The sequence below is a fragment of the Phyllobates terribilis genome, unplaced genomic scaffold (genome assembly GCF_046119375.1).
Source record: "Phyllobates terribilis strain yellow unplaced genomic scaffold, ASM4611937v1 Scaffold_12__6_contigs__length_324123572, whole genome shotgun sequence".
In the NCBI taxonomy this organism is placed as follows: domain Eukaryota; kingdom Metazoa; phylum Chordata; class Amphibia; order Anura; family Dendrobatidae; genus Phyllobates; species Phyllobates terribilis.
This window is the reverse complement of record NW_027362772.1, coordinates 266177098-266196058: the sequence shown is the minus strand read 5'-3', so window position 1 is coordinate 266196058 and position 18961 is coordinate 266177098. Positions and strand designations below refer to the sequence as shown.

Sequence of the window (18961 nt, the reverse complement as noted above, 5' to 3'; positions counted from 1 at the left end):
GTCACATGCTTCCATTCCTCTGTTTCGTCAGGTGCAGTTCGAATTTCTTCTCTTTCTGAATCATGAAGAGATAATTCTGCTCTGTCTAAGAACTCTTCACCTTCCTTAATGATTTTCAAGGTAGTTAACCTCTCTTCTAGATTTCGCAACTTTTCCTCCAACAGGGACACAAGCTTGCATTTCTGGCATGTGAAGTCTGGCTTTTCCACTGGCAAGTCTGTGAACATGTAGCAGGATATGCAGCTCACCAAATGGCTCCTGGACTCTTCCATGTTCTTATTGTTAATGTTCTGAAAACAGTGAAAAAAGCTTAAAACAGCCAAAATCCAGTGTTCTTTGAGCTCGCGGAGACTCTTCACTTACCCCAAAATGCAGTGGGAATATGCAAATTATCTCCTCAGGACTCCTCCCCTGGTTTACCGATGTCCTCTTTTCAGCTCCAACAGCCAAAATCCAGTGTTCTTTGAGCTCGCGGAGACTCTTCACTTACCCCAAAATGCAGTGGGAATATGCAAATTATCTCCTCAGGACTCCTCCCCTGGTTTACCGATGTCCTCTTTTCAGCTCCAACAGCCAAAATCCAGTGTTCTTTGAGCTCGCGGAGACTCTTCACTTACCCCAAAATGCAGTGGGAATATGCAAATTATCTCCTCAGGACTCCTCCCCTGGTTTACCGATGTCCTCTTTTCAGCTCCAACAGCCAAAATCCAGTGTTCTTTGAGCTCGCGGAGACTCTTCACTTACCCCAAAATGCAGTGGGAATATGCAAATTATCTCCTCAGGACTCCTCAGGACTCCTCCCCTGGTTTCTTTATCATCTCCCATTTGGTTTCTCCTTCCTATTTCTCACCTGTTTCCCACCCTGTTGTTTTGTGAGTGTATTTGTATGACTGTAGTTTTCTTTTATCCCTGTCTGTCTACCACTGTCTCCCTGGTTAATGTAATCCTATGCACTTCGGACTCACACCTCCTTAGGTGGGGGAGCGAACAGATAAGTGTTAAGATAGGAGCATAGCAAGGTACATAACCCTGGCGTCTCCACCATCCAAGGTAATCCGGGGGACAGAGATAGCCTAGGGCACCCCCTTGTTCGAGGGATCGGGTAGGTGACCACAGTCCCTAGTCATTACGTGACACCCAGTGACCAATGGGAAAACTGCTAGATTTCTACCATTCACTTTTAATAAATATTGTGATATAGAAAAAAAACAAAAGTTCAAAAAATACATGTAAAATACATTAAAGGGAAGATGTCATCAGAAAATTACCTGTTTAAAACAGGATTTTTTTGCAAGGTCATGAAATTAGCTCCTGCTAAAAAAAAAAGAAACCTAGGGATCTGAGTAATTACTTGTGTCTGGTTCTTACTCATGTACAATCCTATCACTAAGCATCCCACCGTACCGGAGTGCCAACCATATTGCCGTCTATGGTTTCTACTAGAGTCGAGTCGAGATTTGTAGGACCCTAGTCATCAGGTCATGGGGGAGCTAATAATCAAAAGAGTCACACAGGATGCCAGCATTCAAGTGGCAGGTGAGGAAGTTCACGCTTTCTGGGCCACCTGCAATGGAGCACCAACTTGCAAGCTGGACTAGGACTAGGGTCTTGTGAACCGTCTTAGGAAACATAATACTGTTATTACATTGTACTTTTTAATGCAAAATGAGACATAATAAACACAAGAAACAGTAACATTGTAACTGCTTTTACAAGTAGGGATGGGCGAATCTGTGGAAGTTCGGGTTCTGGTACCCAACCCAAACTTTATTTCAAAGTTCAGGTACCAGAACTGTACCCAAGCTCGAACCATTACCCGAACCCCATTGAAAATAATGGGGACCCAAACTTTTGAGCTGGAAAAAAAATATCTCTCTGCAATGGACTTCCCCTATAATTCGGAACATTGCAACGGACTTCCAGGAGAAGTCTGGTACAACCCTGAACTTCGGGTTCGCTCATTTCAGACTACAAGTCTTCTATATAAGTATTTTAATATACGAGTAAATAAAATATACATATTTTATAAAATATAGTTATTGGCTAATCTGAAACACAGAGCAGCAAAAAGTTAAAATAAAAAGGGTAAAATTTTATTTCCAGAAACTGTGCCACTATTATCTGTAGGCTACAACTGGTAATGCAGAACATATAAAGTATATAGGAAAATAACCCATGGACAAGAGAGGTGCTACTTTTTTTCTAATCCCATTCAATCCTTTTATCATTTGTAAAACAGGACACGAGACCATAAACTGGAGCAGAAGAAAATTTCAGCGCAATAAATATGAAATACTAAAAGTATCGCAGAAAACTGAAAAATAAAATATGTTTAGACGATAAAGTCGTGAGCACTCGAAGGTAAATTAGAGGACCATAAAACCTAGAAGTGAGTGTTTCAATTAAACAAGGAATATAGATGTCTTCACTGCTTGTCCATGATCCTGAAACAGTCACAATAGTAAAAATACTTCGGAACACACAGGGATTTAACTCCTACTAATTAATAATCAAGGATGTTTGGTTTAATGATTTTTTTGTCCTATTGAAAAGAAGACAGTGGGGAGATGCTCCTGCTGCAGCTAGTTGTCTTACAGCCAGACACTGGACAGTGAGGAGGAGAAGGAGGTGGCATGGCTGAGATCCTGAGAAACACACAGAAATTGTTTCAGTTTGAAGGGAATCGGTCATCAGATTTTTACACCTAATCTGAGAGCAGTGCAGCGTACAGACAGAGACCCTGATTCCAGCGACGTGTCACTTACTGGGCTGCTTGCTGTAGTTTTTATAAAATCATAGTTTTATCAGCAGCGGATTATCACTATAAGACTGGTGAACCTGCTGCCATGTATTCCTCAGCTCTGTAACTCGCTCTCACCACTGTTTGTCAGTTTTCTGCCTATGCACAGTGCACAGAAAGCTGCCAATAAGTTGTGTGGGATGAGCATTCAGAGCTCAGCATTGAGAGAACTGGTAGATCTACAGCAGATAAAATAGTAATTTTATCAAAACTGCAGCAAGCAGCCCAGTAAGTGACACATTGCTGGAATCAGGGTCTCCGCATCTACATCATGCTGCTCTTAAATGGGGAAGAAAAACCTTCTGACAGATTCCCTTTAACTGTAATATGAAATAAAATAGGATCAAAGACAAGGAGGAGAATTTTTTTTTTGTTTGTTTTTTAGTGTTATTTTTAACAACACAGAAAGGCATTTACTTCACTCTTATTTTATTGCATTTTTGGCCTCAGTTCTTCAAGGATTCTAGGGGTATCTGGTCATTGCTATTAATATCTTCTAGACAATTGAGCCCCCTGGTGTCTTCAGGCTCCTGACGGGAACCTGTGCTGGGAGGTTGAGGTTTCTCTCCTTGGCCGATGACGGTGCTGGTGGTTATGGTTACTTCTGGTGTGGTCCTCTTCATATATTGGGGAGTTTTTCTGCCGAGGATTCGAAACCTTGGTGGACCAGTAAAGGATATCTTGGCTATCGTGTTCTGCTGTTCAGTTTTTCCTCTCCTTTGGCTCTCCTCCATCACACAGTTATTTGGGGGGCTTTCATTTTTGATTTTATGGCTTCTCGTATAGAGAGTTAAGTTATCGTAAAGTCCTGTCATGTTAACTGGAGTCATCGGCAACGTTGCCCTCTGAGGAGACCTTGAGATGGCTCTTTTAGTTATAATGTGGTTACTGTTGTCTGTGGAGGTCTTTAATGGTCTATGAGGCTTTTCCAGCTGTTTCACCGGTCCATTGAGGTTTTCGGTTGGCATGGTCTTCTGTGTCTTCACTGGACTGCTGCTCCTCGGCCAGTTGAATTTTATGGTCTGCTCATTTGTCTCTCCGTTATATAATAGTATGAACTTGCTCTGATTATTCAGGGGTAAAATGCGATGGCCTTTTATGCTTTTGTTGAAGATTTCGAGGGCCAAGTCTACAAAAGAAAAATTTGAGAACGTTCTGTGAAGCAGGGCTAAAAAGAAAGTGACGTTAAAAAGAATCTTAGGTCTAAATTCTCAGTGCATACGATAGATATTGTAATAAATGGGCAATCTCCTAATCACTGTATTCATAAATCATATTGTCTTACTACCAAAAATATTGCTACAAAATGCTGTCCGCTAGGACCTGCTGTCCTCTTTGTCTTTCTGCTCCTGAGCTCCTGTCTGCCAAACTGCACACAGGCATAACACAGAGGCGTTGTTTAGGTTCACAGTAGGCAAGCTATTGGATAATGGCAGGTGCAGTGCATACTGGGGAATGGAAGTTCCAGCACCTATAGTGCTGGCTGATTAGACTTGGCAGAAGGCTGATGAGAATCAGTTCTTGGACATATTAGATTGGTATGTGCCCTAAAAGCAGTTTCAGCCTATTGTGGGTATGAGAGCATCAACACTATGTTTTTCTACAGGTTTTGTGTGAAAGGACAGGTCCAATTTTTAACTGTTGTTTAAAGCAGATCCATCGTTTGATTATGCTGCCCTCCGTAAGACCAGTATATTAGAAATTCAGATCTATTTTCAGATGTCAAGTCCAGATGTGAGCAACGTACCAAGAGTCTCATTGACAACACCGGGGATGACGTCTTTCAATACCTCGCAGTTAGTGTGCAGGGCAGGGTTACAGTTCATTTCCAGCAGATACACCTGGAAGATCAGAATGGGGAAGTTTCTTTCATGTACAAACATTTACAAAGTTATAGAAAGTTTGAGATTGAAGTCAAACCCAAAACTCAAAGCCTTCACTTTACTGAGCATTGGTCTCAGATTTAGCCCCCATAGAAGCCTAATTATAGGAGCACAACTCTTGAGGCTGAGGAGGTATCAGCTCCAGCCACAAACTGGTGACTTAACGCCTCCATAGATATTAGATGAAAATGGATCAACGAACATTCGATCTTCGATGTCCCACAATACATCACATTGGCCCATATTGGATATCATTGACTGATGAAACCAGTGCCGATCATTGTCAAAGAAAAAATCCAACATGCCTCACTTATGTTTTGAACGATGATGAATATTATCGGCGGTAGCTCAGCAGTCAAAATGATCAGCCATTTAATTGACCAAGCCAATGATTGTTTCTTGTGGTCAAAATAGGCTATTTCTTTCAACGCTCCAGTGGTATAACTTGAAGCTTGTGGACTGCAATGCAGACTCTCCAATAGCCCCCCCAATTATCACAAGTCTTAAATAGCATTGGTCTTCTCCTATGGGCCAAAGGAAACTTTTGGCCCCCCTTAGGCTCCATGCCCCATATGAGACAGCAACCCCTGCACCCACTATAGTTATGCCCCAGGTGAGCTCCTTTTGAGAGGCCCTGCTGCTACATAAGAAAGCACCAATGTTGTAAATGGCACATAATATGTTGGGTCCAGTTACAAAATTTGGCACTTTAAGCCTGTCATTATTAATTTTTACCGAAAGCTCATGGACTAAGGTATACATGCAAACTCTGGCCCATGAGCCAAATTTGGCCTGCAGAGTGATTTTATTTGGCCCACAATACCAGAACCACCACCTATATGTGGGACCCATTATTCTGTATTGAGAACTAAGTGGGGCCCAATATTCTGTATGGAGGACTATGTGGGACCATAATGCTGTATGGAGGACTATGTGGGGCACATTATACTGTATGGAGGACTATGTGGGACCATTACTCTGTATGGAGGACTATGTGGTGCCCATTATTCTGTATGGAGGACTATGTGAGGTCATTATTCTGTATGGAGGACTATGTGGTGCCCATTATTCTGCATGGAGGACTATGTGGGGCCCATTATACTGTATGGAGGACTATGTGAGGTCCATTATACTGTATGGAGGACTATGTTGAGCCATTATACTGTATGGAGGACTATGTGGGACCCATTATTCTGTATGGATGACTATGTGGGGCCCATTATTCTGTATGGAGGACTATGTGAGGCCCATTATACTGTATGGAGGACTATGTGAGGCCCATTATACTGTATGGAGGATTATGTGGGGCCCATTATACTCTATACTGGTTGGCCCATGACTTTTTCCAAGTTTTTCATTTTGGTCCTCTGTGTATTTGAGTTTGACATCCCTGCTCTAAGGTGTCAAGATGGCTGCATCTGCATAGAGCATGAGTCTTAGAACTCAAAATATCTTTACAACATGGGAATACTATAGTCATGCCTAGCACATAACAGTATAAAGCCCTAGAACGTATATATTTTGGCCATAGCTACTACCAGAGTTGGACTGAGACATCAAGGAGCCAACAGTTACATTAATTTTGGGGGCCCAATGTTCAGCTACCTGAAATATTTCCTGACCCTTTTTTCCTATGCTTCCTTATAATAATAAACTGGGTAGTTTGCTACATGAATGGTGAGGTGCTGTCTCTGTCTGTACGTACGTGTTGCATTAAGTCTACTGTGCCAATTACTGCTCATGTAGGTTCATGGATGGCGCATCCTTCATAGGGGCTTACCGGAGGATTCACCTGTCACCCTGTGGGCCAGCCCGAGCCCAGCTGCTACTATGGCCATGTTACCATTTTACTACACTCTATTTAGTATATTATAGATAAAGACAAAATGGCAGAAGCAAACTGATCCTTGTCATCCCTAATGATCCTTTTACATTCGTTATTGAATACTCTATTGAATATATACATTTTTGTACATTTTTGCATCACGTACAACTAACCAATAATGGCATCCAGAAAAAAAATAAAAGAAGGCATACCTTCCAACCCGCAGATATGTGAATATATGCAAATTGGTGTTGTCGATAACGCTCCAGCATGTATCCACCAGAACTTTTGTCTTTTTTTAGTATTCAATAAAGATGTAATTTTACTATTGCTGAGTGCCTTTACTGTCCTGCTCTACATTTTTCAATAATGGCAGATTTCCTAAGCATGCATTTAATACCTTAAAATCATCATCGATCAGGAAGTCACAGCCAATAAGGTCAAAGAATCCCCGGCGGCACTCCAACTTTGATTTCACGCTCAAGAAACAGTGGATCATTATCTGCTGCATCCTTTTCTATCAGAGACAGGAAGAAAATGACATAAGATGAAAACAAGAGCAAACATTCCTGCAGAACGAGGCTTCCTATATCCAAAATGACCGGCTCGTCAGGAAATCTTACGGCAAAGGGTCTACAACCCAAGAGTAGATGCTTCATGTCTAACGACAACGTTCTAGGACATGAAATATCCCCAAAACGTTAGATGTTCAGTGATACATGATGATGAGGGTTTCAGGAAAGGACTTGTAGACAGAGGAAATACAAAAAACAGTATTTCTTCTTATATCTGTGGTCGGTCATCCCTGTCGTCTTACCGTAAAGGTATTCAGCACCCAATCTTTAGGTAGACCTTTGCTTTCTGCAAACTTCTCGTTGACGTAGCTGTTGAATCTTTCCATTGTCCATACCGTTTCTTCTTTCAACTCATTGTAAAGAGGATTCTTCTTCTGCATGTACTAGGAATCAAATAAAAAAATAGGATACTCAGCAGAGCGATGTTTAAGTCTTCAAATTGTCCATTCAAGATCTGCACCAAACAGGCATCGGTAACATAATTGACTTTTAAAAATGTATCATTTGCATTTGAAAATAAGAAAATAGTAATGACTGTACAAAAATACAGTATTTCTACCAGTAGGTGGCATAGCTTTGTACTAGACATAGCCGAATGAAAGTCATGTGGACTCTGAACAGCAACCCATGTGGTTAGGCATGGTATTACATTTAAGATGTACAACTAGCCCATAACTCTGAGACATTTATATTACTGTTATTGTTTTTAAGATGCAAAAACTGTAAAGAGTGAGACAATCCCACAACTATTATTATTAACTTTTTTATGAAAATGGGCAGGACAAGAATTAATAGCACTTAAGGCAAAACAGTCCGCTTATCACATGAGTCAGAAAATAACTGAATATACTGAAATTACAGATATAATGCTAGTATGAATTCTGCTCCGATCCCCAATAAAAGCCAGGGGTACAGAGGTAGCAGTGGTTCCTGGCCCTTGAGAAAGCCCAACATTCATCAGATATTTATAGAATTGCCATAAATATCTAAGATAACTATCCCTTTAACCACTTTTACAATTAACTAAGGCCATTTAGATGTGGTTATGCTATGCATGTGGATTATGATCAATTGCATGTGGAAAATGATGGACAACAGAGCACACTGTGACTCCATCTGAAACATTGTAGACAATGGCCATGTCGGTGCTTACGGCCGAATCCCATTTTAAGGACGTAAGCCCCGACAGACCCACTGAAGTTAGTGGCAAATGCTACGTGAACCCAGCCTTAGGGAACACTAGAAATAGCCAAACTCCAGCAACTCCCATAGAGAATGAATAAAGTGGAGGTGCAAATACTCAACTTCCACTCTTTTTGGACCAGATTCTGCAGGGTCCTGGCATTTGGACCCATAGAGATCAATAAGTTATTCCCTAATCTATGAAAACTTGGATAGGGATAACTTAGGAGAACTTATCCCATGGATGGGGATAACCTAGGAGATAATTTACCCTATCGATGGGGATAATGTAGGAGAAAACTTATCCTATGGATGGGGATAACGTAGGAGAGAACTTATCCTATGGATGGGGATAACATAGAAGAAAACTTATCCTATCGATAGGGATAATGTAGGAGAAAACTTATCCTATGGATGGGAATAACGTAGGAGAGAACTTATCCTATGGATGGGGATAACATAGAAGAGAACTTATCCTATGGATGGGGATAACGTAGAAGAGAACTTATCCTATGGATAGGGATAATTTAGGAGAGAACTTATCCTATGGATGGGGATAACCTAGAAGAGAACTTATCCTATGGATATGGATAACCTAGGAGAGAACTTATCCTATGGATATGGATAACCTAGGAGAGAACTTATCCTATGGATAGGGATAATTTAGGAGAGAACTTATCCTATGGATAGGGATAACCTAGGAGAGAACTTATCCTATGGATATGGATAACCTAGGAGAGAACTTATCCTATGGATAGGGATAATTTAGGAGAGAACTTATCCTATGGATGGGGATAACCTAGGAGAGAACTTATCCTATGGATATGGATAACCTAGGAGAGAACTTATCCTATGGATAGGGATAATTTAGGAGAGAACTTATCCTATGGATGGGGATAACCTAGGAGAGAATTATCCCATGGGTATGGATAACCTAGGAGAGAACTTATCCTATGGATAGGGATAATTTAGGGGAGAACTTATCCTATGGATGGGGATAACCTAGGAGAGAACTTATCCTATGGATAGGGATAACCTAGGAGAGAACTTATCCTATGGATGGGGATAACTTATCCTCTGGATAGGAATAACCTAAGAGAGAACTTATCCTCTGGATAAGGATAACTTGGGTGAAAACTTATCCTATGAATAACTTAAACATTTGGCAAAACCCTTTCATGAAATAATGTCTTGTTATAATGCAGCCAACACTTGGTCATTTAGGAACTTTTGCCTCTACTGTTCAGATTTATTTTCCAGAACCTTCTTTTAGCTGCCAGTTAGACCAGCAGATCTTATTTCATTGATATGTGGCACAGTAACACCTGCAGGGCTGAAGGCAACATATAACATTCCCTTGAACTTGGAAAAGTCATATAGCAGCACAATACGTCAGCAAAGACATACCAGGAACCTAAACAGGACACAGCTGTCAACTTATCACAAAGAGCTTCCATTGCTTTACTCCTAGTCGCAGTGGTGAGTCCACCGGGAATATGAATGTATAAAACATATAATGAGCCTTTTACATGAGAAACATAAACTCCCAGTCAATATTTACATCCTTGAGTCATTGTCTTTTTGGTTTTTTTGAAAAACATGGTTGACATTCAACATGGCCCCATTTCAGCCCCCACAAGGGTTGTCACACTGAATTCTCAGACACATGGACAGAGTATCTGGGTCTTCAGATCTACATGACTTAATGGCTTTGGCTATTAATGATGCTCAAAATCAAGATAAGTAAAGCAAAGTATTGTAAAGAAATTCAATTAAAATATAGTTATAATAGTTATAAAATATTTTTTTCCAAAAAGTATTGTTGTTTTAAAAGTGGAGATTTCCTTTAAAGGGATTGTCCACTACTTAGAAATTGATTGCCTATCCTTAGTATACATCCTTAGGGGTTTGAGATCCGGCATCCCTACCAATCAGCGGCAACCGGAACGAAACAGTGTACGGTGTCGGAACAGAACAGATCCATTCACTGGGTAGTGGACATTCTCAGGTACTGCAACTCTTCTATTCATTTTACTAGGAGCTGAGTTGCAGTACCTGAGAACAGCCACTACACGGTGTATGGAGCTGTGCTGTTTCAGCTCCATTCACTGTTTACATCTGGCCACTGACCATAGGGTGGTGTTGCCGAAACCTGACCATTCTGATATTGATCACTTATTAATAGACCATTAAGGTCTAAGCAGAGGCCAAACCCTTTACAGATTCCTTAACCCTGTGACTAAGGAATAAATTCAATTTTGTGGTGATTGAAGCAATTTTTAGAAAATTCCACGTACCTGGTTGGTTAGGTGACCTGTGAGGTCATCAGACTCTGGATCGTAAGGGTTGCAGGTTAGACGAACATAACCATGGCGGAAAAATACAAAGTAGGGTACAGTAGAAGCAATCAGCAGATAGGAGCGAATGTCAAACTTCTTCCCTCCGAGAAGCAAAGGGTTTGGTATATACCTGCAGGGCACAAAACAGTTAATATAGAGTTGATAACATAGACAACTCTGTTGATTGCATTGATGTTTGATAAAATGATTTAATCCCTTTACGACTTTGGGATTTTACGTTTTTGCATTTTTTGTTTTTTTTTTGTTCCCCTTCTTTCCAGAGCCATAACTTTTTTATTTTTCCGCCAATATTGCCATGTAAGGGCTTGTTTTTTGCAGGACAAGTTGTACTCCTGCCATTATGATTCTCCAGGTCATTACAAGTTCGTAGACACCAAACATGTCTAGGTTCTTTTTTATTTAAGTGGTGAAAAAAAATCCAAAGTTTGTGTAAAAAAAAAAAAAATTTTCCAAGACCCGTAGCGTCTACATTTTTCGGGATCGGGGGGCCGGGTGAGGGCTTATTTATTGTGCGCCAAGCTGATGTTTTTATTGATTCTATTTTGGGAAAGATAAGATGTTTTGAACAGCTTTTATTGCAATGTTGCGGCAACCAAAAAAAGGTAATTCTGGCATTTTAATTTTTTTTTCTCATTACGCCGTTAACAGATGGGATTAATTTAGTTTAAATTTTGATAGATCGGGCGATTTTGAAGGCGGCAATATCAAATATGTGTATTTTTTTTATTGTTTTATTTTGAATGGGGCAAAAGGGATGGTCATTTGAACTTTTACATTTTTTTAGTTTTTTTTTATATTTTTAAAAACATTTTTTCTCTACTTTTTACTTGCTTCAATAGTCCCTTTAGGAGACTTGAAGTTGCGATCTTCTGATCGCTTGTGCTACACATAGCGGGGCTATGTGTAGCAAAAATCATCATCTCCTATGAATGTCGGTCGCGGGCCGGCGTTCATAGGAGATCTGCAATGACAAGCACCAGGTCTTCTACAGACCCCCAACTGTCATGCCAATCCAACGGCGCCCCGTGATCATGTGACAGGGGCACCGATGGGCGAGGTTTGTGACGCTCTTCTGGCGCGTGTTCAGTCTCTGACAGCAGCATTTAACATGTTAACAGCCGCGGGTGGATCGCGATTCCACCTGCGGCTGTTAGGGGCACATGACAGCTGATCAAATCAAATGTCATGTGGCAGAAAAGATACCTGCATCAAATGCCGGGATACGACATATGACGTATCTATACGTCATAGCTCATCAAGGGGTTAATAATTCAATAATGGCATATTTGCAGTGACTGGATGTGTAAAAAGGCATTCTCAACTAGTCACCAAGTTACCTACAGCTTTTGGATTGATCTTAGTATCTCTATCACAAAACTGTAGGAGCAGAGTTTGGCTGCTGAATTCCCTGCTTATGCTTTTATACAGGCTATGATCATTCTTCCTGATTGGGTGCCATATACTATGAGATGTCATAGCTGTAAGGCATTATAGTTAACCCCATGGGGGTCGTCTCTGAGGTTTTGTGAGCCTTTTCTTGCTGATGAAATCTTCTGCAGCGTAAAAAAATAGTGGCAGCCTTTTTAAGCGAAATCAAATATAGTTACATTTTAGAGGGTTCAGCAGATTGTTAAAAATTGACAAATTATTTTCACATCGGATTGACTTGCTAATCTCTAGCCGATACCTCTCTATTCCCAGTGGCACCCAATGCCCCCTGAAGCCGAACCTATCTGACATGTATGGCATATTCTGTGGATATGCCATAATGTATCGGATGGGAATAACTCTTTACATCGACCACTACTAGCACAACCCCTTTTTAAATGACACAGGGTCACATTGAAAATAAAAACAGCTTATATTCACCTCCTCCCAGACCAGGATCATATCAATCAGCCTAGAATACTGGTGAAAGTTTCTCACTTTTTAGTTGTTTTTTACTCCTTTAGTTTTGCTTTAGACGTGGCACTGCTCCCTGTTCTTCTTACACAATACCCTTTTCACTAAAAACGACCAGGGTGAATCTGGACTTTATTGTAGTCCTGCCATCGCCCATTACTCCATGGTTATTACAGAGCCTTAGTCCTGGGAGCAGACAGCTCTGGGTATTGTGCTGCTTTTGCTGCTATTATTTGCTGAGGTTTTTATGGCATTTATTTGTATGGGGCCATTATGTCGCTTCCAGTATTGTTTCTTAGATGTCAGGCTATTTCTGCCATTATATTCCCCAAAGAAAGGACAAAGACAAAATAGTCTTTTCACTAATCCCTTAGTAGAGGCAGAAGAAGTGTTTGAGAGCGGCTAATGGAATTTTTAGTGATCTTTTTATTAGTCCTGTTTATAAAATTGATAAAGAGAACAGCGCAGTCTGAATATGGCCACACATTTCACAGTAGCCCCTTTTATACATATCTGTGGATTCATTGTTGTTTTTTTAACCTCCTGGAACAAATAGAAGTTTTTCTTTCAGACCAATAAATTATGTGAATATCGATGTCTTTTGTGTCTTACATTCATTTTTTTTTAAATTTATTAGGTGTTTAATTTATCCAAAAAATAGATATCTAAGTAAAGAAGCACTTAATACGCCATGCACTAACAATGTAAGAGCATACCTCCTTACTTCGAAGATTAAGAAAGAGGGACACATACTGCAGCACGCGGAGCGCACCGTGATAATTTTGATTTCTAACCTCGTCCAGTCTTTTATATGGATCCACACAGAATTAGGGTATGTTACCCATTTCATGGCCCCCATAATGCCCCCCATACATTGTGATGTCCCTACAGTACATTCTCCACAAAACACACTATATGATTCCCCATCTGACCCCACCAACAGAATCCCCCACACAGTATGATGCCCCAACATAAATCCCCCCTACAGTGTGATGCCCCATTAGACCCCACCCACAGAGCCCATTATACAGTATAATGCTCCCACAGTACATTTTCTCCTCACACAGTTTGTTGCCCACCATAGACAGCCCCACTACAAAGCCACCCACACGGTCTGATGCTCCCCACCTGCACGCAGGTCTGGTACATAAACATGCATAGATTCAGAAGCTGGATGGAGAGACATTGAGGAGCAGTCAATCAGGATTGGTGGGTGGAGATTGAGTTTACAGAGGTTGTCCACTATTTTGACATTAATGACCTATCCTTAGGATAGGTCATCTATGTCTGACCGGTCGGAGTCTGACACCCTGCACCTCCACCGATCAGCTGTTATCGGTGTCGGTGGCTGCTGGCCAGAAGTACTCACTTGCGGAGCGGGCCGTCTTCTGATAGTCGCTGAGGCTTGGTACTTAACATAGCCTACTATTCAAATCAATAGGAGGTGGATGTATAGTGCCCTGTGGTGGGCAAAATCAGAAGACGGCCAGCTCCACCATGAGTACTTCCGGCCAGCAACCACCGACACCGATAACAGCTGATCAGCGGAGGTGCAGGGTGTCGGACCCCGACCGATCAGACATTGATGACCTATCCTAAGGATAGGTCATTAATGCTAAAATAGTGGACAACCTCTTTAAACTTTCAAATATGATTATACAGCCTTTTTGAAATGGATGTTCAAAATAAATACACCAACCTCATAAGGTCCATGCCTGAAAGATCAATATAATAATGTTTACAGGTTTTTTTTCTTTTATACTATGGACACTCCTACTAATATCATGTCTCTTGCTTGCTCTCAATGCATTCTCCTACCAGCTAATAGAAGGAGTATCAGTGTATGATTAGATTACATAGGGTTTATTTGTTGTCTGTAAAGTTCAAATTCATCAAAGTGGTTCCGTAAAACATTTTGAAAAGTTGCCACTTTCGTCCAGCTCCGCCAAAGTGGGCAGAACTGGGGAAGAGCCAGTGTGTGGTTACACCCGCCAGACAAATTAATCAAAAGTGGCCGCATACATCACGTTGAAAATGTTACTAAAGCCCCTGCAGTAACTGAAAAGATGTGTTGAATTTATTAAGTGGTATGCACATCTTCATGAAATCTTATTCCTGCTTCATGAAATCTTATTCCTGCCCGTCCCTCGGTAAGACTGGCGCACAGAATGCTAGTCTTAATGAAACGGGGCCATAGTCTACATAGAAGCAAAATAGTAACAAAACAATTTATAACATCCATCCGCCCGTCAATGCCAGCACAGACTTCAACTGGATATGCATCCTTGGACGCACATTCAATTGAAGTGTATATTGCGGCACATTGCGGCGACATATTGTTGGGTCCGTGCGCGGCACTTCACACTGCCGGCCAATGAGAGGCCAGCAGGTGACGTTGGCGTGCATGTGAATGGGGGCGCATGGCGGTGACATCATGCGCTTCCGTTGCTTGCATACTGAAACAGAAAAAAGTGGCCGGCACGTCCAAAACAAGAAATAGGTGTGAACAGGTGCTTACTAGGAGCAGCTACCTCCAAATACAACTAACAAACAAAGCAGCACACTGTAACGCTAAGTATACGAACATGAAATTTATGGAATTTGAATAGCATTACTGCTGTGAAAAATAGAAATAAATGAGAAATCTTAGCGCATAAACAGAAATAAACACTTGAAATAGATCACTCTGTTTGTAATGACTCTATATAATATATGAGTTTCACTTTTTGCATTGAAGAACTGAAATAAATTAACTTTTTGATGATATTCGAATTTTGTGAGAAACATCTGTATATATACATATTGTGAGGGAGTGAGGAAAATTATATGCGAGGGATGGTATGTGTCCCCTAGGATGCGCATAGAAGCATATTGATCCCGCTGGAGTGCATTGCAATCACAGGCACAGCTGTGGTTGCAGTGCAAAATAAAAGTAAGTTTGGATTTTTGGAGTGAACTACAGGATGGCAGTGGCGCGGTTTGCAAAGGTTTGGGTGTGTCAGTTTTGTGTTTGCAAGCTGCAGAGCAGGAGGCTCTGCAATACTGGCCTGTGTCACCTGAACACAGAGCCCAAGAAGGCAAAGTTTCTGACGCACCTCAGAGGCATACGGCGGAGTAGTGGGTCAATGCCTCATTACCGCACAGTGTGAACATTGCCGAACTACAATATATATATATATATATATATATATATATATATATATATAGTACAGACCAAAAGTTTGGACACACCTTCTCATTTAAAGATTTTCCTGTATTTTCATGACTATGAAAATAGTACATTCACACTGAAGGCATCAAAACTATGAATTAACACATGTGGAATTATATACTTAACAAAAAAGTGTGAAACAACATATGTCTTATATTCTAGGTTCTTCAAAGTTGCCACCTTTTGCTTTGATGACTGCTTTGCACACTCTTTGCATTCTCTTGATGAGCTTCAAGAGGTAGTCACCGGAAATGGTTTTCACTTCACAGGTGTGCCCTGTCAGGTTTAATAAGTGGGATTTCTTGCCTTATAAATGGGGTTGGGACCATCGGTTGTGTTGTGCAGAAGTCTGGTGGATACACAGCTGATAGTCCTACTGAATAGACTGTTAGAATTTCTATTATGGCAAGAAAAAAGCAGCTAAGTAAAGAAAAACGAGTGGTCATCATTACTTTAAGAAATGAAGGTCAGTCAGTGCGAAGAATTGGGCAAACTTTGAAAGCATCCCCAAGTGCAGTTGCAAAAACCATCAAGCGCTACAAAGAACCTGGCTCACATGAGGACCGCCCCAGAAAAGGAAGACCAAGAGTCACCTCGGCTTCTGAGGATAAGTTTATCCGAGTCACCAGCCTCAGAAATCGCAGGTTAACAGCAGCTCAGATTAGAGACCAGGTCAATGCCACACAGAGTTCTAGCAGCAGACACATCTCTTCAACAACTGTTAAGAGGAGACTTTGTGCAGCAGGCCTACATGGTAAAATAACTGCTAGGAAACCACTGCTAAGGACATGCAACAAGCAGAAGAGACTTGTTTGGGCTAAAGAACACAAGGAATGGACATTAGACCAGTGGAAATCTGTGCTTTGGTCTGATGAGTCCAAATTTGAGATATTTGGTTCCAACCACCGTGTCTTTGTGCGACGCAGAAAAGGTGAACGGATGGACTCTACATGCCTGGTTCCCACCGTGAAGCATGGAGGAGGAGGTGTGATGGTGTGGGGGTGCTTTGCTGGTGACACTGTTGGGGATTTATTCAAAATTGAAGGCATACTGAACCAGCATGGCTACCACAGCATCTTGCAGCGGCATGCTATTCCATCCGGTTTGCGTTTAGTTGGACCATCATTTATTTTTCAACAGGATAATGACCCCAAACACACCTCCAGGCTGTGTAAGGGCTATTTGACCAAGAAGGAGAGTGATGGGGTGCTACGCCAGATGACCTGGCCTCCACAGTCACCAGACCTGAACCCAATAGAGATGGTTTGGGGTGAGCTGGACCGCAGAGTGAAGGCAAAAGGGCCAACAAGGGCTAAGCATCTCTGGGAACTCCTTCAAGATTGTTGGAAGACCATTTCTGGTGACTGCCTCTTGATGCTCATCAAGAGAATGCCAAGAGTGTGCAAAGCAGTCATCAAAGCAAAAGGTGGCTACTTTGAAGAACCTAGAATATAAGACATATTTTCAGTTGTTTCACACTTTTTTGTTAAGTATATAATTCCACATGTGTTAATTCATAGTTTTGATGCCTTCAGTGTGAATGTACAATTTTCATAGTCATGAAAATACAGAAAAATCTTTAAATGAGAAGGTGTGTCCACACTTTTGGTCTGTACTGTATATATACACATACATAAACACACACCAGGATGAGGGACATTTATAGCAGGATGGAGGACATACAGTGGTGGCCAAAAGTATTGGCACCCCTGCAATTCTGTCAGATAATACTCAGTTTCTTCCTGAAAATGATTGCAATCACAAATTCTTTGGTATTATTATCTTCATTTAATTTGTCTTCCATGAAAAAAACACAAAAAGAATTGTCCTAAAGCCAAATTGGATACAATTCCACACCAAACCTAAAAAAGGGGGTGGACAAAAGTATTGGCACTGTTTGAAAAATCATGTGATGCTTCTCTAATTCGTGTAATTAACAGCACCTGTAACTTACCTGTGGCACCTAACAGGTGTTGGCAATAACTAAATCACACTTGCAGCCAGTTACCATGGATTAAAGTTGACTCAACCTCTGTCCTGTGTCCTTGTGTGTACCACATTGAGCATGGAGAAAAGAAAGAAGACCAAAGAACAGTCTGAGGACTTGAGAAACCAAATTGTGAGGAAGCATGAGCAATCTCAAGGCTACAAGTCCATCTCCAAAGACCTGAATGTTCCTGTGTCTTCCGTGCGCAGTGTCATCAAGAAGTTTAAAGCCCATGGCACTGTGGCTAACCTCCCTAGATGTGGACGGAAAAGAAAAATTGCCAAAACTTACCTGAGAAAGCCTAAAACGTTTTGGAAGAATGTTCTCTGGTCAGATGAGACAAAAGTAGAGCTTTTTGGGAAAAAGCATCAACATAGAGTGTACAGGAAAAAAAAGAGGCATTCAAAGAAAAGAACATGGTCCCTACAGTCAAACATGGCGGAAGTTCCCTGATGTTTTGGGGTTGCTTTGCTGCCTCTGGCACTGGACTGCTTGACCGTGTGCATGGCATTATGAAGTCTGAAGACTACCAACAAATTTTGCAGCATAATGTAGGGCCCAGTGTGAGAAAGCTGGGTCTCCCTCAGAGGTCATGGGTCTTCCAGCAGGACAATGACCCAAAACACACTTCCAAAAGCACTATAAAATGGTTTGAGAGAAAACACTGGAGACTTCTAAGGTGGCCAGCAATGAGTCCAGACCTGAATCCCATAGAACACCTGTGGAGAGATCTCAAAATGGCAGTTTGGAGAAGGCACCCTTCAAATATCAGGGACCTGGAGCAGTTTGCCAAAGAAGAATGGTCTACAATTCCAGCAGAGCATTGTAAGAAACTCATTGATGGTTACCGGAAGCGGTTGTTCGCAGTTATTTTGGCTAAAGGTTGTGCAACGAAGTATTAGGCTGAGGGTGCCAATACTTTTGTCTGGCCCATTTTTGGAGTTTTGTGTGAAATGATCAATGATTTGATTTTTGCTTCATTCTCTTTTGTGTTTTTTCCATGCAAGCAAATTAAATGAAGATAATAATACCAAAGAATTTGTGATTGCAATCATTTTCAGGAAGAAACTGAGTATTATATCTGACAGAATTGCAGGGGTGCCAATACTTTTGGCCACCACTGTATAAAGAGTATATACCAGGATAAGGGGAGGGGGTAAAGGGCTGTCCAAATCTTGCACCGGGGCCATTCGAACTCTAGTTACACCACTGGTGCCTCCTATACTCATATCAGAG

The 18961-nt window shown here is 41.2% G+C and overlaps 1 protein-coding gene across 2 annotated transcripts in view; it reads right to left on the bottom strand.

The window, feature by feature from the left end:
• Nucleotides 1-1977: 1977 nt before the first annotated feature.
• The window catches only part of TTLL10 (tubulin tyrosine ligase like 10), a 100908-nt gene continuing 83924 nt past the window's right edge, over nucleotides 1978-18961 (bottom strand). The window contains exons 8-12 of one of the 2 annotated variants that reach the window (XM_073656977.1): nucleotides 10563-10734; nucleotides 7326-7466; nucleotides 6909-7025; nucleotides 4548-4641; nucleotides 1978-3929 (exon numbers count right to left, since the gene is read on the bottom strand). In XM_073656977.1, coding sequence (XP_073513078.1) covers nucleotides 3247-3929; nucleotides 4548-4641; nucleotides 6909-7025; nucleotides 7326-7466; nucleotides 10563-10734 — 1207 coding nt within the window. In that variant the 3' untranslated portion in view covers nucleotides 1978-3246. The remainder of the gene's footprint in view (nucleotides 3930-4547; nucleotides 4642-6908; nucleotides 7026-7325; nucleotides 7467-10562; nucleotides 10735-18961) is intronic. The other variant, XM_073656978.1, reaches the window with a different exon arrangement.